We start from the raw sequence: 22,056 nt of genomic DNA, 5'->3' as shown, positions 1-22,056 counted from the left end.
ATTGTCACTAATTTTATGGATGGGAGCAGGCTATAGACTGAGTGTTTTTGTCCCCTCTAATATATTGAAACCTAATCCCCAATGTGAGTGTATTTGGAGCTGGGGTCCTCTGGGGAGCAATCGGTGCCCTATAAAAGAGACCTCTGGTTAGAGCCCTAATGAGATTAGTGCCACTATAAAAGAAACCCCAGAGAGATCCCTCACTCCTTTTTGCATGTGAGGACACAGCAAAACAAAACAAAACAAAACACAAAAAAACAACAAACTACAGTCTAAGAACCAGGATGCAGGCCCTCACCAGACACCAAATCTGTTGGTGCCTTGATCTTGGAATTCCCAGCCTTCAGAACTGTGAGAAGTAAGTTACTGTTTACAAGCCACCCACTCTATGGTATTTTGTTACAACAGCCTGAATGGACTAAGACAGGTAAAGGAAAAGAAGATAAAGAAGAAAGTTCAACATTAAATTGGGATGGTCATGTAGTCTTATTTCTAAGAAGGTGGCTTTTCATTTTATGGGTTGTGTAAGGTTGCAGAATACTATGGTGAATGAGTGCACAGGCTCTCCAGTCAGATTACCTCGTTCAGATTGTGGCTCTACCACTTGCTGTGTGATCTTGGATAAACCACTTTATTTCTCATTGCCTCAATTTCTTCTGAGGCATAGGGAAGGAGAGGTCATAATATCACCTCACAGGGTCCTTGTAAAAATTAAATGAGATACACATTTAAGCACATAAAAGTATATGGTATATAGAAAACACTAAATAATGAACCAGAAACTATATCATTCTGAAAAAGAAACTGCTGGTCAAAGATGTAACAATAGGGGATATTTCACAAATTTTCCAATCTTTATACTTTAGTAAAGTCATTCCTGTTTGACTGTATTAATTTATGTTTGAACTTCCATTAAATATCTTTTCTCCTTGCAAATAAAAATTACCTCATAGATTTTCATGGCATTTTCTATCGATATTTTCCCATAGAATCATAAGTCACTGATGTAGTTTTTTCTGCGTAGTAAGGTTTATTGCCAGTTTCCAGTAGAATAGACTTTACTGTGTACAAAATATATATTATTCTAATGTGCAAAAAATGTAAAATATAACTCATAGCTACTATTATATATCCACCCACCTCAAAATGAAACACAAGAATAGTCATACTATTCATTTTGGTAAAATTTTTTAAAATTTTTATTTAAATTTAAATTTTCACTTAAATAATCAAGATTCATTAAAACATTCTATGAGTTAGTAACTGGCCTATACTGTCGTAGATGCTACAGAAGCTGCTATGCAGTCATTATCTAGCTGGGATAAAACTGACCTTAATGAAACAACCAATAAAGTTAAAAAGTAGAGGATAAATAAGTACGGTCATTTGCTGCATAACATTTTGGTCAAAGATGAACTGCATATACAAGTGTGGGACCATACAATTATAATACTCTATTTTTACTGTATCATTCTTATGTTTAGATACAAAAATGCTTACCATTATGTTACAAGTGCCTACAGTATTCAGTACAGCAACATGCTGTTCAGGTTTGTAGCCTAGGAGCAATATGATATACTATTTAGCTTAGGTGTATAGTAGGCTATTGCAGCTAGGTTTGATAGATGTACTATATGATGTTTCCATAATGACAAAATCCCTGTCATTCAGTGAAATGTAACTGTACTAAGTTGGATAGTAAAAGTCATAAGGGCTATACAGAAATCAGAAGACTGTCAAAATGGCAAGTAATTAAGGAAGGAGGTAAAGTAATTAAGGTGGGAGGAGGCAATTTGCCAATTAATACATATGTGACCATGGGCATGTTAACTGCTCTGTGCTCACTGGGTCTTTGTTTATAAAATCTAATGTATTTATACTGCTTAGTACAATCTACATGAACTGAGTGTTAAAGAATGGCCAGGTGGTTATGAGTGAAAAATGATTCAGGTGACAGAACTAATACAAGCTAGAGATGGGAATGCTTTCAGTAGTAGAGATATAAATCTTTAAAAAACTTTGGCACACACAAAAAGAAAAAGAAGTTCACATGTAATTTTATACTTTTCTATAAATTTGTATAGTAGCAAACTTGTTTTTTCCTGCTGCATGGAAAAGTAACTTTCATTCAGTATTCCCTGCTTCTCTTCATCTTGGCTCAGGTTATAATGGAAAAGTTACTCTTTCAACAGTGCAAAGGTTCTTTGGAAAAGAAACAGAGCAGTGTCAATAATTCAAAGTCACAAAGTCAATTATAGCACGCTGTTTATTTGTTTACAAAGACGATACCTCAATAGATTGATTTCACCCCACAAAAAAAGAGCGTTTATTAAGACAAAGAGGAAAGAGGGAGAGAAAAATAATTGCTCTCTGCTGTGTGAATCTTGTTTGCATATTTCTTATGGGATAACTGATTAGCTGGCAGGCAGTAAAGAGGTCATTCTGGACACATTGTCCTTGGGTAGGCTGACTAGGCATACAAAAAATCCTGCAAGGCAGGCTGTTTCTCCGTATTGTCTGCCAGTGACCTTTCATCAGTACTTTATCTTAGTTGAACCAGAACTACACTCCTTCCCTCGCTAGAAGTCTCAGTACATATGATGTATTCCTCTAAGAGGAATCCTTTTTCTCTAAATCTGTACTTCTGAGCCTGTATTTGAAAGTGATCATAATCTGGGGGGCTTAAAATGGAGTTTCTTTTACAAAGAGTTATAATCATAACCGTTTATTTGAATATAAATTTGACATTAAACATAAATATGCAAAATTTAAATTTCCCTTTGGTCTTGCATTTTTCTAAGGATTAACACCATTATTCTCACACTCCAACAAACTAATATATTGTACTGATAATCACTATCAAATGAATTGTAAGAGCTAACTGACTCGAATAGACAATAACTAACCTTACTTTTAAAGTATTTTAAGAGACAGTAGCATAGATGCCTGCACATAGCTGATTATTGCTCCTGTGCTGCAGTGAATTACCATATGAACACATTTTGAAAAGATTTGTTAGCTTCATGTCCACAGGCATTACGAAGCAGGAACCACTTTTAGATTAAGATTGTAACCTGAGGAAAAGAACATATGCGTCAGTTTAGAAATTAAAATCCCCTGAGATATTTCTTTCAGTAATGCTTAAAAGCCTAAATTTGTGCTCGTGTGCCAGTCACCTCTACGTAAGGAAAAACATTTTGCTACTCTTTGTTAAAAGTGAAGAGGAAATATTGTCCACTTGTTTTGTAGATGTTGGCCAAATTATATAAACTTTAAAATCTGTAAGACAAATTGAAATATTCCTTTATTATGTCTTGTTAGGATGAGAGAAGTTTGCCTTTCAGCTGCTCCTTAATTTTAAAAATAACAACACAGCAACACTTCTCTTTAAAAATCAAACTCTGCTCATTTAAATTCTTTGGTAATAGCCATGAATCCACACCTTAAAAGAAGTAAGGCCGGTGAGTTCGTGAATCCACTTTCCTACTCATGAGAAGCCCTATGAACTGACTTGAATAGACAGTAACTCACCTTAAAGTAAATATTTTCAGAAACAATAGGTTAGGTGCCTTAGAAATTCATTCAGAGGCTTAGAAATCCACATTAACACAGTTCTTACATGCTTGAGTCTGGTCTACATCCATTTACGTAAGTAAAACTCCCCTTCCAGACTGACGAAATTCTTTTTGTGACAAGAAGACAAAGGAATACGATGGATTGATAAGCGTAGTCACCCGCGCAGAGAGTTCTCGCGCGATGTTACGACGCTACCGCCCTGACATCACCAGTTGCCATGGTAGCACCGCCGAGAGTAAAGGAGGGGTGGTGCTAGACGTTTCGGGCAGAGCTCGGCCGCTGCGGAGGACAAGGAACTCTCCCTCTCCCACTAGTCTGACTTCTTCCAAAATGAGCGGCCTGGATGGGGGCAACAAGCTCCCTCTCGCCCAAACCGGCGGCCTGGCTGCTCCCGACCGTGCCTCAGGAGATCCGGACCTAGACCAGTGCCAAGGGCTCCGTGAAGAAACCGAGGCGACACAGGTGATGGCGAACACAGGTGGGGGCAGCCTGGAGACCGTTGCGGAGGGGGGTGCATCCCAGGATCCTGTCGACTGTGGCCCCGCGCTCCGCGTCCCAGTTGCCGGGAGTCGCGGCGGTGCAGCGACCAAAGCCGGGCAGGAGGATGCTCCACCTTCTACGAAAGGTCTGGAAGCAGCCTCTGCCGCCGAGGCTGCTGACAGCAGCCAGAAAAATGGCTGTCAGCTTGGAGAGCCCCGTGGCCCTGCTGGGCAGAAGGCTCTAGAAGCCTGTGGCGCAGGGGGCTTGGGGTCTCAGATGATACCCGGGAAGAAGGCCAAGGAAGTGACGACTAAAAAATGCGCCATCTCGGCAGCAGTGGAAAAGGAGGGAGAAGCAGGGGCGGCGATGGAGGAAAAGAAGGTAGTGCAGAAGGAAAAAAAGGTGGCAGGAGGGGTGAAAGAGGAGACACGGCCCAGGGCCCCGAAGATCAATAACTGCATGGACTCACTGGAGGCCATCGATCAAGAGTTGTCAAACGTAAATGCCCAGGCTGACAGGGCCTTCCTTCAGCTTGAGCGCAAGTTTGGCCGCATGCGAAGGCTCCACATGCAGCGCAGAAGTTTCATTATCCAGAATATCCCAGGTTTCTGGGTTACTGCCTTTCGAAACCACCCCCAGCTGTCACCTATGATCAGTGGCCAAGATGAAGACATGCTGAGGTACATGATCAATTTGGAGGTGGAGGAGCTTAAACACCCCAGAGCAGGCTGCAAATTCAAGTTCATCTTTCAGGGCAACCCCTACTTCCGAAATGAGGGGCTCGTCAAGGAATATGAACGCAGATCCTCTGGCCGAGTGGTGTCTCTTTCCACTCCAATCCGCTGGCACCGAGGCCAAGACCCCCAGGCTCATATCCACAGAAACCGGGAAGGGAACACTATCCCTAGTTTCTTCAACTGGTTTTCAGACCACAGCCTTCTAGAATTCGACAGAATTGCAGAGATTATCAAAGGAGAACTGTGGCCCAATCCCCTACAATACTACCTGATGGGTGAAGGGCCCCGTAGAGGAATTCGAGGCCCACCAAGGCAGCCAGTGGAGAGCGCCAGATCCTTCAGGTTCCAGTCTGGCTAATCTCTGTCCTGTGAGAAGCTTCTGCACAAGTTTCCTTACCACCTCCCCTTGGACCTATGCTTGGCCAACAGCATGCAGTCTTCCATCTGCTTTCTCTTCATACTGTGGATTATCTTTTCCTTTGGTTCTTCTAAATCTTCAGTAATCGGTTGCAAGATTGTTGGCTTACCTGCCTGTGCCATTCTTCCTCTGGGCCTTCATGCTTTTCTGCATTGTGTTAACATGTTTCAAGTGCATGGCCTTCTACGGCTTCTATGCCAAGCGTATGATACTATAGATATAGTGTACCATACTGCCTTTCTTTGCATGGCTTGGACCCTGTCTGTGACCATGCTCTTCTCCCAATTTAAGTGGTTCTGTACCACAAAGAATCTTGATACATCTTCACAAATAACTGATTGGGCTTCATACTTTATGCTGGCTGTGTCCTGATACCCATGTACTTATGGTAAGCTATTTGGGTATTACCACTGCAAGACAAAACTGATATCTTAACCCGGCCATCAACCCAAATTGGACATTCCAGACTACCACCAACTGGATCCCAGCTGCCTTCCTGGGCTTGTGCCATCCACCCTACTGGTTATCTGATAGAACAAGCTGGTGGCTGATGGGTGACTGCTAGGCGTGACTGAGGTAATAGACGAAAAGTGTTCTATGTTATCACATTGGTTTTCCTGTACCTTTGGTTACTCTACATCATGACCAGCTACTGGTGAGTATGAAGCCTGTGCTATAGCCCACCCCTACTTGCTCTCACCTTCTGGTTGAACTTTGCTTAGGCCACCATTGTCTGCCTCATCAGGAACTATCTGTAGACGTAGCTCCCAGGGAGCTCACAGCAACACCCCCTACCACCAGGATGGGCAGTCATATGTGACAGTGCCCAAAGCAGGGCTGGAACGCAGTCCCTTCCAGCTTAGTCTTTCTGACTCCTAGCCAACAAACCATCCTTAATCTGAGCAACTTCTTTAGGCATTTCCTCTTTTCCCCGCCTGCACCCACTCTGAACATGACAAAAGTTGCCAGAGTTGGGGCATTGAGGAAGAGATATTTCTGGAATGTGAGACTTGTTATGCCTCTCTCTGTCTCTTTCTCTCCCTCCCCCTCCCCTCTCCCTCCCCCTCTCCCTCCCATCCCTTTTCTTCCCTTTCACTCTGAAGCAGTTTTAGCTTACTAACAGAAAACAAAACTGGCAAAGCAGGCTTTTTGTTTAATTTGCTCTTTCCCTGATTGTGTTCAGAAAGGTTATGATTAAATGGGCTCCAGATCTCTTATTGCCCTTATTCCTCCACCCCACTTCTTTTAGCAAGGTCTGAAAGTTTCAAAGGGAGACCTATAGGTTAATTGTTTAGTTATAGGCAGTGTTAAATTAGGCAGATTTTGACATCTTTATCTTTTTACCCCATCCATTCTACCAAAACCTGTGTATTTCTTGAGTTTTTAGTTTGAGAAGCTGGAAAGAGAGAGAAGGGCCTCACAGTGATGGGTTCAGGACGGGTTAAAGGCAAAGGCCTTCGTGATGTGAGCAAAGGCAACCAAAACTTAGCTTCACTCCACTTTTCTAAAGATGGAAATTCTTTTTTGGGCCTTGGACTGCTTGGAAATGACCCTAGGGTAGCATTTTGTAGGTCACTCTTCTCCTTTGTACTATTTTGTTTCTGCCCTGATGTCCCTTGGGTCTCCATCCTACTGCCTGGCTTTCTTGGCCCTCATTTCTCAGCTTCTTCATTTCCTTCCCTGCTCCTAACAAACGAAGAAGCAGGCTGCAGCCTGCATTGTGGATCTCCAGCCTCCTTGTTAGGGGATAAGGGGATGTGTAGCATCTGTGTGGATTTTCACGGACAAGTTCCAGTAGGTGGGACAGTGATGCCGTCAAGGCTTAGTTATGATCATGTGTGGTGATAAAGACCATCCACCATCACCCTTTTCCCCTTTGGTTTTGAAGGCCTTGCCCTAAGCTACCTGAGGGTTTAGGAGGTCTGAACACACACAGTGGAGAGGTTAATCTAGGTTGGGAAACTGAGTAAAAGTCCAGAGCAGGAATGAGCCTGCTGTGGAGTGGGTTTGGAAAGGCTCACAGGAAAGACCCTGCAGGATCAGGGGTGGGAGGGGAGGCCCCTGAGGTGCTCTCCAGGGAAGAGGGGCTGGGGTTTAAATAGCATGCTTGGAGGAAGATTTTCCTTCAATTTTTCCTAAGTCCTTGAATTCACCAGTAGATTTTTGTAAACAAAATGTAAGTCGATGTTTTCTCTCAATTATCCTAGGAGTGACCTTTATATATGTGGAAGATTAATGGTATATGCTCCTTATGTCACTGTTTTTGAGTAAAATCCATTTCCTTTCTCTGTTTCAGCCTATGACAAAATTGATGTTTACAGGCCTGCTTTTTGCTTATAATTGACAACATGTGCAAAAATACCAAATTTGTGTCCTGTGCAGTATGAAGAATTCAGTGAACATTAATGTATTAGCTTGTTTTGCTCTCTGTTCATATATGGCTCTATTCTTAGAAATATAATTTGAATGTGATCTTTCAATAGTCTGAATATTTTACAAATTATAGCTATGTCTTGTGAAAATAACCTCAAAAAGAAAAATATGACTCTGTTGTCTTACTTGATATTTCTTGCCCTAGTAATGTACTTGACATTTATGTTCCTAAGCAGTGTAAGTACTAGTAGAATTTCTCTGTCAAACTCAATGATCATTTAGTACTTTTGTCTTCTCCCATGTGCTTGAAGGAAAAATAAAGTGTCACTACCGTATTTCTTGTTTTCATCAAAAAATAAAAATAATTTTAAAAATTCTGTGTTGTCTAGGTTAATTTAAGGTTGGGAAATCATTAAAGTTATCAAATGATACCAGTAACTATCATCCTGAAAGTTAAAAAAAAAAAAAAAGGCAACAGCCACCAAACCTTCCAAGATTTTTCACCTGAAAAATGGTAAATGGGAGCCCAACTGCAACTGCATACTCATGAGCATTATTTTTTCTACATAACCAGTGCAGTTTTTGGTGGTAATTGAAGCACCATATAGTATCACTTAAAATACTGTTTTCAGTGGAAAACTTGTCTATGCAGCATCCTTGTTCATTACATTTATTATTAACTGTGCCTTCCGAGATCTAATAAGCTTAAGATAGACTTTTGGAAGAATTAATTATTGTGTATTCTGTCAGTGCTACTTAACATTCTTTTCTTACACCAATGTGTGGCTTTAAAAAGAATACCAAGAAAATATGAAATAAAATGTCTAGAGACAAATGATATCAGGTATCACAACTTTAATTACCGGTAATGATAGTTTTGCTGTATAGCAGCAATTACATGAAGGTTTATTGGATAAATACCTCTGCATTCTCTGCAGTAAGGAGGGCTTTGTGGATGCTGCAAAATCTATGAAAATGAATTGCCAAGTATTTGTAGCCATCTAAGCAAAAATTTGACAAAAATGGCCCAAAATTTCTCATTTGAGTTAGAAACTTAATTAAACATACAGTTAAAATAGATGCTGACTCTTGGTGCAATTATTACTTGCAATTTCTTGCTGAGGTATTTTTTTCTAGGGCTGGAGAACTTGAAGTATTAGAGAGCTAGGTTTTCTTTTGCAAGCTCTACATCCATCTTAATCCTAAATTCCTCTAACAATGTTCATTTTACCTTTTCAGTTCAGTGATTGATTTCTGCATTGTCAGCCACCTGTTTCAAGCTTTATTATACCTTTTCTATGCCTGTTCTGGATGTAATCACAAAATGTCATTTTTCCTACACTTGGTTTATTATCTGCTTTAGTCTAACCAATAGCATTCACTGTAATAGGCTGGCGCCACTTATTTGTTACAGATTAGCATGGTTTCTGTTCTGTTTAGCCTAATAAAATTAGTCATTAAATTACTCAATTAGGCATCTTACAGGTTTCACTTACCAACCAATTGGTTCACTGCTATAGCCCTGCTCCATTTCTTTGTATTGCTTTTCCTTCCTTAATTCTAGACCCCAATTATTCTTTATGTGGACCTCCAAACCAGTTAAGAAGTTCTCCCATCCTCTGGTCACCTAAGAAGTATCATTTTAGTTTCTCAGGCCATAATCCCTGTGAGTAGTGGTGACACTGCATAATTACCCTGGTCCTCACACAACACTTTCCTTGCGCTTCCATTTCTGGGCATTCAGTGCAAGCCAGACACTTATAAAAGGCTTCTCTGACCTTCTCAGGCCCTTCTCCCCATTACTCCTCGTGCTGCTGCTTTATCTCCAGTTAACTCAACGTCCTTAAATGTTTTCATCATTAACAAACAAACAAAAACCAAAACAAACCCTTGCCTATATTTTTAATTACTGAGTCCCTGTCCTAGAGAATCACAATTTAAGACATGGATATTTGATCTTGTTTCAGTTACTTATTCCCTGGCTTCACAATCTCCTCAAAAGATCTGAGATATGTCAGGCACTTCGAAGTGCACATATTACTTTGATAATCCTTGTAACACAAGTTTTATTATTTCCATTTAAATAGTTGAGAAAACAGAGGTCCAGAAAGTAGAAGTAAACTGCCTAAGATGCAAGTCTCACTGTTGAGTTTTCTGATTTCAAGCTAGCATAACTTCTACTCTATCACAGCTATCGTAATAAATTTGGCATACAAATGTTAACAAAAACCCTACTGACACATGACTATTCAGGCCTCAGTTGAAGGTTATGCTTATTCATGAATAGCCTTTGAGAAGGGTACATTTTATCACTTGATTTAATACAGGACTCCATACAGTTACAGATTGACACATTTGAATTTACTTATGTAACCTTGATGTTTGCTGCACATGAATGAAATTATCAGTTTGTTCCCTTCATCAAAGGCACTGAATATTTAATGTACCAAAAAGACATTAAACGTTATACTCATGGAATTTAGCTGCTAAGCATTGTAAGTAACCGCTGACATTTCTGTTAAGAGAATATTTATTTTTTAAGTGATTAAACTTGGTGATTGCTTTTAACACATTTAGATAGTAATGTATTCCTTTTCTTTATTAAACTTTGTTAAGCTTTATTCAACTTTGATCTTTACCAAGGAAACAACATGACCAAAGTACCAAAAAAAGTAAAATAAACTTGTTTTTTGAAAAGAGTCTGTGAACAGGTACATGGTACAACAAACTGATTGGCAAGCAGTCTATGTACTTTTCTAGTTGTCATTCTAAGTAATGACCCAACTTCTCTATAGGCCCAGATATACTATTTCCCACTAAGCTTACTCAAAGATGAGTTTTCATCACTCCTTCCCCATTTTGGTTACTTCAGCACCAGTGAGGGAAATTTACCAAGCAGTCAAGGTGAACATTAACCCAGAATATGAAGAAAGAGTAGGCCTGCTTACTGATGACCTTGACATGTGTGGCTTCCAAGAGGAACAGACTCATTTTATGCTTTAGGACTCCTGATTCTTGGATCTCTATTTTACTTTCCTAGGTAAGTTTTATATTACAGATATTTAATATATTTGGCTAAATTATGAATTACTTAAAGATAGAGGCTGTGTCTTCAATTTTAATCCCTCTCATGTCCTAGCACGACATTATTGCTAAATTGAAGTGTGGTTTTGGGCTGAGAATTTGCCCTAGTCTAGATTCAATATTGGAAGACATTATGTATCAAGTAATTAAAAGTGTGATTTTGAGGATCAAACTTGGGTTCACGTATTGCTCTCTTAGTAACAGTGTAACACAGAGCAAGCATTGTATTTAATCTCTCTGAATTTCAATTTTCCCATCTGTACAATTTAATAATTATATACATCTCATATGGTTGCTATAGAGAGTAAACAAGATAATGTACATGAAGTAGCCTAGTGAGGCTACTCATGACCACTGTTTTACTATTATTTCTGAGGATAGTTCTAGAGACCAACAAGAGACACCTTTCTGAATTCATTCTATGTGGACTGGACCATGCCCAGGGATTTTCAAGGGTGGCAATAAGACCATACTGGGTGAATTACTTGGTATGCCCTCATGGCTTTAATAAAAGCAGTCAAGTGTATTGCAGTCTTGCACCAATCTGGAACTAACTCTTATGATAGTCTTCTTGTACTCAAGAGGCTGAAAAGATGTAAGGGAGTGTTACTCCAACACTGAAGATTTTAAAAAGCTATCCATGTATTTCCAACAGTCAGTGAAGGTTATTATATCTAGAGAGGCAGTTTGATTTTCCATTTTATGCTGATTTGTTATATAAAATAATTATATAAATTTATTTTCATTCAAACCAGTTCACTAAAAGTGTGTGTGTGTGTGTGTGTGTGTGTGTGTGTGTATTTAAAGTTATTTTTGGATATGAATATTGGTGGGGAAATAATACTTGATTTCAGTTTAGAGTTTAACAAACTCAGAAGTTGATTTTAGATTGTAATTCATGGTTCAGATAAAGTTTTTACTACCTCAGTATTCCAAATACCAGATTCTGACAAAACATTTGGTCACTGAGTCATTCAGATCTTTCCTCTGCTGATGCGATAAACAGTGGCCAGCAAGGAAAACCTCCGCTCGCTTACATCTATTTTTAGGTGTCCTTTAGATTATGAATGTTTGCCTGTATGCGAATATTACATGTCTTCTGTCCATTTATACAATTTTTTTGCTTCATATAACTTAATATTTTCTTTTTAATTTTTATGGATTTGGATTATTTTTAATCTTCATATCCATTGGCACTCTTTACAAAGAATGAAAATACAAATTTAAAAAGCCTAATTATAGTCTTTCTAATTACAGAAAAAAATCATTCATTAGAAGAAATACTGACTGCTAGAAAGGAAGGAAATTTAGAAATAAACTAAGCTTTTCCTTTCGTAAGATGGAAAAAACTGAAGCCAAATTTGGTGGTAACTTGTTCAGGGTCTTTAGGTGGAATGATAAAGGGAATACTAGAACTTCTGACAACTGAATTCTGCCTCCTGAACCCCCGCCACTACTCAGTGGCCCAAAAAGTGCAATTATTTCTTATTTTGGAGTTCTCATTTTTCATATTAACAGTAGTTCATAAGCATTTAAAGATGTATTATTTGCCATTTACAGAGTAAACATGGATAAGGAAAAATAGCTTTATTTTTAAAAGAAATAAATTCTCTATTTAAAGCATACATGAGATAGTATCTTTCATTTAGTCCTAAGCTTGATTATTTATGCTCATTGTAATATTCCAGTGACATTCTGGACATAAATTTCAAGTATATCACCATATACTTATTGTTAAATATCAAACAAAGCTACTGACTGTGAGGGAAAAATTTCAGTGATTTTTTTTGTTTGTTTTTTTTTACTTACCCTGAGATCCCACAGTATATCTGAGATTTAGCTGAACATTTACAAATTTTAACAAATTTTTTTTCTTTCCATTGCATGCATCGATATGCCAAATTCTGCACTTCAATCCAGGTAAAATAATGATAGTGTTTGTAAACCAGATAGTGAAAACCAGTGTGTTTTCTAATACTGCCCATGATAGACAGAGTGAAATCACAGCATAAACAGTAGCCAGGAACCTATACTGCAAACATTTGGCTTCAAGTATCTTGCAACAAATAGCTACGAATATGACCATACACGGCACATAGAACACCACAGTCCTGGATTGTAGCATGCCTGTAAAACCCATTAAAGCATTTTTTTCTCAAACTTTTTGTTCATTATTACCCTCCTTCCCAATTACAGAAATTAAATTCAAATTACATTAAATAGTTTTAACTACAAATTTCTTCCCAATGAGATAAGTTAATACTAAGGAATAAGATTTTGTTGGATAGGATGATATTGGAAGTCCACAAGCCATATCTAATATTTTTTCACCCCAAGAACCAATTTTTGTCCCCAATTGAGAATGTAATGCTTAAAGTTGATTAAATAAATTAAATAGCCTTTAACATTATTAGAAAAAAACCTAGTGGGTAACAATGGAGGTTGAGATAGTTGACTTCTAGATCATCTTTGTTCCATACTTGCTGTATGAACAGAGAATAAATCATGTCTTTTTATTTTCTTGTTTTGGAGAACACAGGAATAGCATAAAACCTCATAGCCTGCAAAAATCACTTAATCTCACTGGACTCAATGTTCTTGACTATTAATTGAAAGAACTGGTATAGATCAGTTGGTTTTCAATTCTGGCTGCACTTTCCTAGGGCATATAAAAGATAACAAAAGATAACAACGCTCAGCCATATTTACCCAGACCAATTAAGCCAAGTCTCTGGAGGATATGTTCTAGCCAGTGGGTCTCAAACTGTACTGTAAATCAGAATCACCTGATGGGCTTGTTAAACCACAGATTGGTAGGCCTTACTCTCAGAGCTTCTGATTCAGCAGGTTTTGCGTGGGGCCTGCAAATATGCATTATCAAGTTCTCAGGTAATGCTATGCTATTAGTCTATGGATCACACTTTGAGAACCACTGGACTAGGCATATGTGTAAGAGTGACTGTGCGTGTGAGTGTGTGTCCCCAGGTGAATTCTAATCACAAAACTACTGTATAGAAAATATCAATAAGGTTCTAAGTTTTAGGATACTGAGATTTTAATATAATAAGAGTTGTTAAACATCAAGATGATTTATAGAAAGGAGACCTATGGACAAATATCAACTTATTGGTCAATAAAACTCGTTCCTTAAAGTCTTTTACAGTATTTTTTGAAAATTAACTTTTTTTTAAACTGCATATATGGGTCTTCACTTCATTTTTCAGTAAAGACAACTTATTTGGATATCAGTGTCTCATCACTTGATAAGACCAGTGGAGGATTTGGATAGTAGCCAGCTGTTTTTGAATTGCTTGAAGAGAATCTTGTAAATTTGTAGTCCAGAGGTAATTCTGGGGAGGAAAAAAAAATTTAATTATTGCACAGGTCTCTGAATGCCTTTCATAAACAAATCAAAACTTGATATTCACTAATAAAACTTATTTTTTAGACTTGTAAAATTTTAATATTTCTTTTGCTCCTTCAGTAGGTCTGTGTGTAGCTATTATTATAAGGTTAAAAATGTGTATAAACCAACCACCATTGTAATACATATGGCTAATAAACACAAACTTTTACAACAGCTATAAAAAAAGCTTCTAGGCATTTAAATGTGAATGAGATAACCATGTCTAACAGAATATCCACAAGTATAGAAACATTACTTGAATATAAAAAGGTTTTAAGAGGCAAAAGGGATGTACCAGGTTATTTTTCACTTCCTATCTCATTTAAAACAATTTAATTTTATTCTTTCTCCCATATTACAGAAAAGGTCTATCAAAGGTCACTTAGGATGAAGAGTTAGATATCTTTCCCTATGCAATTTATAATAATGTTTAAGTCAAATCACATTTAGAGATATCTCAAATCATCCCGAGCTCTATGTGAGTTTAATTTTAATACTCTGCACAGAAGTTAATACAAAAATATGAAAGCTTATCTGAATAAAAATTAAAAAAAAAAACTCCCAGGCCCTCCTCAGAGGATCATGTAACTGGTGAATGAGACCTAATAATCTTCTTCATAGTCACAGGAAGAGGGTTACTAAGAATAATCTTCAAATGCTTAGCTAAATAAGAATTTTAATACACACAACATGGCAACTTTCTTCAATTTAAGGAAGAAGAATCGGAAGTTCAAAAAAATTAACTAGAATTCTAACTTCAACTGGAAAATCTGGATAAAATATAAACACGAGACTGAAGGGTCACCAGAGAGCTAAAGAGGCAACCAAGACTTGAGGCACAATTCTTGGGAAGGAGGAACCAGCGGCGAGAGGAGCTAACGCTAAGCCTCAGCTTTTCTCCTCTGGTGCTGGAATTCTGGCTGGTGGTAAGGGCTACTACAAGCAGCAGAAAAACCAGTAGAGATTTTGACAGTCTTGCAGGGCCGCAGAGACAAAAATTGAGGGGCTAGGACCACTGTAAAGGAAGGGTCAGAGAACTGGACTCTGCTGGTTGTCTCCTCAAACCCTTTGCCAAATGCTGAAGGAAATTTGGAAACTAAGAATCCAAGCGGAAAGCATATGCCTCTATAAAGGAGAGTGGATGTTTTCTTTTTTAGGCATTTTCTTGGTATTGTGAAAATGGAAAGATTAAGTTCTGACCTGAGAGAGGAGAGGGGACTTTGTGAGTATCTTAGACTGGCAGTTATATATTTCTGAGAACTAGGAGTTTATAATTATGAAGTGATCTCTCTCATGCTAATCACTTTTCCCCTTAATATCTACTTTGTTTCATATTAATGCAGCCACTCTCTCTCTCTCTTTTTTTTTTGGTTACTGTTAGCATGGTATTATTTCGTCCATCTTTTGATATTTAAACTTTCAAACTTTCTGAATCCTTATGTCTCAGATATATCTCTTATAAACAACCTATAATTGGGTATTGTTATTTTTATTTTTTTTATTTTTATTTTGAGACAAGAGTCTTGCTCTGTTGCCCAGGCTGGAGTGCAGTGGCGCAATCTCCGCCTCCCGGGTTCACGCCATTCTCCTACCTCAGCCTCCCACAGGCGCCCGCCACCATACCCGGCTAATTTTTTGTATTTTTTAGTAGAGATGGGGTTTCACCGTGTTAGCCAAGATGGTCTCGATCTCCTGACCTCGTGATCCGCCCGCCTCGGCCTCCCAAAGTGCAAGGATTACAAGGCGTGAGCCACCGTGCCCTGCCGGGTATTGTTATTTTTTTAAAATTGGCTATTAATTGGAGTATTTGGTCACATACATTTAATGTAATTACTTCAGGTTTAAATTAAACATTTTCCTAAATGCTTTCCATTTGTCTTGCTGATTCTTTGTTTTTTTTTTTTTTTGAGACGGAGTCTTGCTCTGTCACCCAGGCTGGAGTGCAGTGGCGCGATCTCGGCTCACTGCAAGCTCCGCCCCCCGGGTTCATGCCATTCTCCTGCCTCAGCCTCCTGAGTAGCTGGGACTACAGGCGCCCGCCATCACGCCTGGCTAATTTTTTGTATTTTTGGTAGAGACGGGGTTTCACCGTGTTAGCCAGGATGGTCTTGATCTCCTGACCTGGTGATCCTCCCGCCTCGGCCTCCCAAAGTGCTGGGATTACAGGCGTGAGCCACCGCACCCGGCCGTCTTGCTGATTCTTAATATTCTCTCATCTCCTTTGTTTTCTTTTAGATTCTTAAATTATTTTACATATTAGCTTGGTATATGTATATCATCACAATTCTCTTGACAGTTATTTTTGAGATTACAACATGCATTTCTGACATCAATACTGAACATAGTCTTATCCTTAATTGTTTAATTCTAGCATGTTAGAACATGTTAATTTTTGCTGCCCCACTCTGGCATATATATGCCATTACTGTCAAGCATTTTAATTCTCTATGTAAATCCCATGGGACTTTAATTTTTATTGTTTCAAACAGTAAGCATTCATTTTTTATTCATATACTTACACCATATACTTATATACATTCTTCTTGCATCTCCAGTCTTCCGACATGAATTATTTTTAATTGTACCTGGAGAATAATAATCTTTATTTCCTTTACTGCAGGTTTCTGGACATACATTTTCTCTATTATTCTCTGTCTAAAAATTTTTTTTTTTTTTTTTTGAGACAGTCTTGCTCTGTTACCCAGGCTGGAGTGCAGTGGTGTGATCTCAGCTCACTGCAACCTCTGCCTCCCAGGTTCAAGCAATTCTCCTGCCTCAACCCCCAGAGTAGCTGGGATTACAGGCACCTGCCACCACACCCGGCTAATTTTTGTACTTTTAGTAGAGACGGGGTTTCACCACGTTGGCCAGACTGGTCTCAAACTCCTGACTTCAGGTGACCCGCCCACCTCGGCCTCCCAAAGTGCTGGGATTACAGGCGTGAGCCACCACATCCGGCCAATATTTTACTTTTATTCTTTACAATGTTTAACTGGGTATATAATTCCATCAAGATTCACATCATTTTCTTTCAGCAATTTAAAGCTATCATTCTATTGTCTTTGGCTCTCCTCTGTTTCTGATAAGTCAGATGTCAATCTGTTATTTAATCTACATTTATGCTCTTGATTGCTTTTAATATTTATCTTTGGCATTTAGCAGTTAACTCTGAATTTATTTTTTATTCATTTTGTTTCATTTCTTTGGGCTTCTTAAACCTTTGGCTTATTTTTTTCCCCATCATTTTCTCTCATCTCACTTATTCTCTCATCTCCTGGGACTCCAATCACAGATGCCCCTCAGTAACTGCAGGGGACCCCTGTGGATACCAAAGCCTGTGCATGCTCAAGTCAAAAAATGGCATAATATTTGCATTAAACCTACATACATCTTCCTGTATACTTTAATTCATCACTAGATTACTTAATATCCAATACAATGTAAATGCTATGTAAATAGTTATTATATTTTTAAAAATTTGTAACATTTTAAATTGTTGTATTGTTTTATTGTTTTTTTCCTCTGAATAATTTTTATCCACAATTGGTTGAATCCAAAAATGTGAAACCCAAGAATACAGAAGGAAGATAGCATCATTCTAGGACTCAAATTATTTCTAAAAACAATTCACATAAAATTCAGTGCATATCTTACCTGAAATCTTACTCCTTCTCACTGTATCTTTTATGTCTCAGCCTCTCTTCTGTATCTTTTATGATTTTTCTCTTACTGCTTCATTCCAAATATGTTCTTTTGACCTAATTTCCAGTGCACTAAGTGACTTTTCATCTGTGTCTAATTCGCTGTTAAATCCATCTGTTAAGTTCTTAATTTCATTTTTTAAATATTTAAATTCTACAATCTCCATTCTTTTTATACCACAGTTTATACAATAGTTTTTGTCTCTACCAAATTTCTCATTCCTTCCTTTTCTGTATTTGACTATAATTAACATGGTTATTTCTGTTAGTGTGGTCTCATATCTTTATGTGCCCGGCTATTTTTCATTATGCACTGAATTTTATATGAATTGTTTTTAGAAATAATTTGAGTCCTAGAATGATGTTATCTTCCTCAAAAGAGAATCTATATTTGTTTCTACCAGGTGTGCAGGGGCACTAATAATCTGAAATCTCCTCAATCCAATTTTAGGTATTTAGCTGATTTCAAGCTGAGTTTTAGTCCCTGTGAAAATGGAGATTTCTTCTCAATTCATCCTTATTCTAAAGTAAAGCCCTTCAAGGCCTCAACATAGATTGAGGGAGTTCACCAGACCCACCCCTCCTTAGGCAGGCCCTCTCCTCCAGTTCCTATTCCTGTAGATTCATGAAGTTACTGAAAGGCCCACTCACCCTCTGTGGTGCCCCCTCCGGAATCAGCAAATACCCAGGGGAAAAGCAGCCTCAAATGCCAGGTTCACCTTACTGGGCCTCCTCAGCAGCTTGTCCTGGTAACTCTTTCCCTAATTTTATAATATGCCTCCAAGCTGACTTAAAAAAAAAATTGTTGAGCTTTTGTAGTTACCTCCCACAGAAGTGCTGGTCCTAATTACCTAGGTTCCATATCTAGAAGATTTTTCCCCAAAGATAAATCAATGTTGTGGCAACATTTCTTTTTCTTAAAGACAAGAATTCTAGTACTGGTCATTATTGTCTAGTAACAGGTGAAGCTTTATAGGTATTTTCCCCCTTACCTGCGATTGCTTCAATACTTGGAATTGCAATAGTGCTGTAAGTACTGATTCTCTTACAAGACCATGTATAAACCAAGGAGTCTTCTGTATTTTCCAGTCCCAAAACTGAATCAATAAAAAAAGAGCCCCATTTTTTAGATGAAGTATTTAAAGGTTTTGCTTTTGGTCCCTGAAACAAGAGAACAGAATAATTAAAATGGTGATTAACTAATGTTCAATCTCATAATTTTTTTGTCTATTAAGTAAATAAAAACTTTGAAACCCTGTAGGAATCTACAAATAGGCTTTGGGCCCACATTAAATTTTTGGAACAGGAATACTATTTCCTCCTTATTATGAAGTATCCTTTATTTTAAACACAAACTAGCTTTTTATATGGTCAATTGGTTATTATCTGAAAACTAGCCCAAACAAAGCAACCTAGAAAACATAATTTTTTCCCTATAATAAAAATAACTCTCTATTCTATTATGATGATGATGATGTCTAAAGGGTAGTTAAAAAACAACTTGGTCTAATTTTCTTATTTAGTATTTATTTTTTAGAAAGGAATGAGGATGGAATTATTATTTATTGCTTTCAATACAAATGGAACATGAAGTCAATAAAATTAATACAAAGTTTCAAATTATTAGTCTCTTTTTTTTTTTTTTTTTTTTAACATGATGGTATTCAGCCTGACCAGGACAATTTTGGAGTCAAGTAGTATAAAGATACTTTAGCTTTCAAACATAAATATTTGTCTTTCAAGGAAAGAGCTGCAGGGAACCCTTACCTCATATTTTCCTTTCTTCTCTAGAGGCTCTGACTCCTCAGGCCTCTGACTCCTCGTGCCTTCATCCCCTCTGAGTTCTTCCAGGATGAGGACTGTCTCCCAATTACTATAGTGACGAGCTGGGAAAATATCTGAATGCATGCTGTCACCAAAATAAACAACCTGTAAGACAGATAGCAGATGCTGTTTGAGGCACAGAATTGTGAAAGTGGCATTTATTTCATATAAGGAAGAAGAAAATTTCTCAACAGGCATCAGAGTATGACAATCAAAAATTGCATAAACATCTTCACTTATTTGAATAATCTCACAGGTGACCATCAACTTGTCTCATTTGATTCACAGGGTGCCAGATTTGTCTTAAGAAGTTATACAACACATTCACAGGTGGAAGACAGCATAAGGTGAAATAAGTGATTTTATTCAATTTTCCTAAAGAAGTGAACCTATATGTTTACATAGATGTTTACAATTATTAATAAAATGGCCCCTGCAGTTGAAGAGCTGGTGAGGTATTAGAGACAACTTGTTATAGTGGATTAGAGATTATTAAAAGTGCAAATCACAACCACTTTTCAAGTTTCTGGGCCCAACCCCAGACTGGTTGAAACAGAATCTGTGAGAGTGGGGCTGGGCATGTTGAATCTGGAAAGTTCCCTAGGTAGTCTGAGGCAATGGAGTCTGAGGACTCCATTGATTGAGTCCATACCTCTCAATTTTCAGATGTGAAAACAGAGTTAAGGGATATGAGAATCAGCATCTGCAAGTCAGACTGCTCCAACCATTAACCCTCAGGAGTCCCCAGGAGACTGTGGCATGGTGACAGCCAATGGAGCAGGGCTCTGTTACCCCACGATCTCTCAGCTCACAGAAATTCTGGTAAATATTTTCTTAGAAGAAAGGGTTCTGCTGTTAGAAATGCACCAATGTCCAACATCAACAATGTGATCATTCTGTCAAAAACAAGTGTATCTTTAAGCTAGTCTGTAGCATAATTTCAGTTGTTTGTTTTATATATGGAAACTTTTTGGATAGATTGTTATCAGGATAACATTCCACAGGCATCCTACACACTCATACACCCCCTAAATCTGTGGTGCCCTGCTTGGAATCCTTGCTCCTCTCTATCACAGATAGACAGCCTGTCTACATTGACAAAGGAAAGGCTTATTTAAGCAGAAGAATTAAGAGGAGAGATTTGGCAGTTCACAACTGCTTATGTCTGCAAGTGGGCACTGAGGACTTCTCCTCAACTGGGAAATACCTTGGGTTCAGGTTTGCCAGTCATTTTCTTCAGAAGTTCATAGAGGTGGACAGCATTCCCTTGGGAGTACCAGCCAGGTTTATCCAGAGATGGCAGCGCCTCCTGCTCCTCATCATTCTCTGAAAATACAGTTTGACAATCATATACTTTTTAATCAAGTGAGAGTAGCCAGTTGGGCAGACCATACTTAGGGCATGGCTACAGGACATGTACAAACAAGAACCTTGTGGGGAAAGGAGCTGACATTCAGTGGTACCTACATATTATAAGGCCCTTATAGGTATATATTTTTTAATCCCGTGGCCTTCTTAATTGGGGAAAATAAGGTTCAAGGAAGTTATTTTGCCCAGGATCTCAATGCTGGTAAGTGATTTATTCAGTGATTAGACAGACATCTGCTTGACATCATGCCTCTGCTTGACATCATGCCCCTACTGCTACAAAACGGTTTACCAAATAAATAACACAATGAAAGTCATTAGGTGTTAATTTTTTAGAATTGAGGGTGAGGAAAGTAAGTTTTTAATTAGTAGTCTATCAGATTCAGATGTAAATTTTGCACCCTTGGTGCCTCAAATGCTTTACTCTAGTACCGGCTTGGGGTGGGTGGGGAATGAAAGGACTATCTGATGCCAAAGCACAAGTTTGTGGACCATTCCAAGTTGTCCTCTCCCAGCACATTACCTTCCTACTCCTGTTAAAGCAGGGCTAGTGAAAGAGGTAAATGTCTTTGCCTCTCTGAATTTTGCCGGCTATTCTATTACTTGTACATGAGCTGAAAAGCTGAAGAGAATCTGCCTACCAGCATGATGATTAAGGAAGATTGAGTAAGATTTTATGAAATACATGATATATCTATCAGCAGAGACTTTGGTAGCTGTTGATACAGCTTTGCAAATTGTATGGAGAAAAATAACCTCTTTTTTCTCACATCAACTGTATGATTTCTGATTTTAAAAAGGTTTATTCCCCCCACTTTTTTGGTCCTCTTTGCTGTGCCACTAAGAAGAATCTTATGAGATACAATCCTATGCTGGATACAGAGGTTGTGTATACAGAAGCTTATATAATTAGAAGGGTCCTCTTTAAGAGAACAAATACAGAATTAATACAAAATTACCATAGTCCCTGCTAGGATTTGGAAGAGATAAATGAGGGGGTGTTAAAGCTTAAGCTTCATTGGCTTTATTGTAAATCAACCCTGGAGTAGGACAGGCAGAAAACAAAGGGTTTAGAAAGGAGGCAAAGAT

At 38.2% G+C, this 22,056-nt stretch overlaps 2 protein-coding genes and 1 long non-coding RNA gene across 4 annotated transcripts in view; 1 reads left to right on the top strand and 2 right to left on the bottom strand.

Annotated features, from left to right (window-relative positions):
* Nucleotides 1–579: 579 nt before the first annotated feature.
* On the bottom strand, nucleotides 580–3,619 carry LOC134810360 (uncharacterized). The gene is made up of 3 exons (XR_010158153.1): nucleotides 3,532–3,619; nucleotides 2,912–3,074; nucleotides 580–701 (listed from the first exon to the last, which is right to left on the bottom strand). It is a non-coding gene; the product is annotated as an uncharacterized LOC134810360 (long non-coding RNA).
* TSPYL4 (TSPY like 4) lies at nucleotides 1,786–7,961 on the top strand. Its single transcript, XM_009451874.5, has 2 exons — nucleotides 1,786–5,866; nucleotides 7,508–7,961. The coding sequence occupies exon 1, from the start codon at nucleotides 3,757–3,759 to the stop codon at nucleotides 5,149–5,151; it is 1,395 nt and encodes a 464-aa protein (XP_009450149.3). The 5' UTR covers nucleotides 1,786–3,756; the 3' UTR covers nucleotides 5,152–5,866; nucleotides 7,508–7,961.
* Nucleotides 7,962–13,705: 5,744 nt separating this feature from the next.
* The window catches only part of NT5DC1 (5'-nucleotidase domain containing 1), a 143,404-nt gene continuing 135,053 nt past the window's right edge, over nucleotides 13,706–22,056 (bottom strand). Inside the window, exons 9-13 of one of the 2 annotated variants that reach the window (XM_016956196.3) lie at nucleotides 20,807–20,925; nucleotides 19,543–19,704; nucleotides 18,768–18,936; nucleotides 16,594–16,659; nucleotides 13,706–14,018 (exon numbers count right to left, since the gene is read on the bottom strand). In XM_016956196.3, the coding sequence (XP_016811685.1) occupies nucleotides 14,017–14,018; nucleotides 16,594–16,659; nucleotides 18,768–18,936; nucleotides 19,543–19,704; nucleotides 20,807–20,925 (518 nt within the window). In that variant the 3' untranslated portion in view covers nucleotides 13,706–14,016. The remainder of the gene's footprint in view (nucleotides 14,019–16,593; nucleotides 16,660–18,767; nucleotides 18,937–19,542; nucleotides 19,705–20,806; nucleotides 20,926–22,056) is intronic. The other variant, XM_518703.7, reaches the window with a different exon arrangement.

The sequence above is a fragment of the Pan troglodytes genome, chromosome 5 (genome assembly GCF_028858775.2).
Source record: "Pan troglodytes isolate AG18354 chromosome 5, NHGRI_mPanTro3-v2.0_pri, whole genome shotgun sequence".
NCBI classification, from domain to species: domain Eukaryota; kingdom Metazoa; phylum Chordata; class Mammalia; order Primates; family Hominidae; genus Pan; species Pan troglodytes.
Note: the sequence above shows the minus strand (reverse complement) of the source record. Positions and strands in the feature narration are given on the sequence as shown.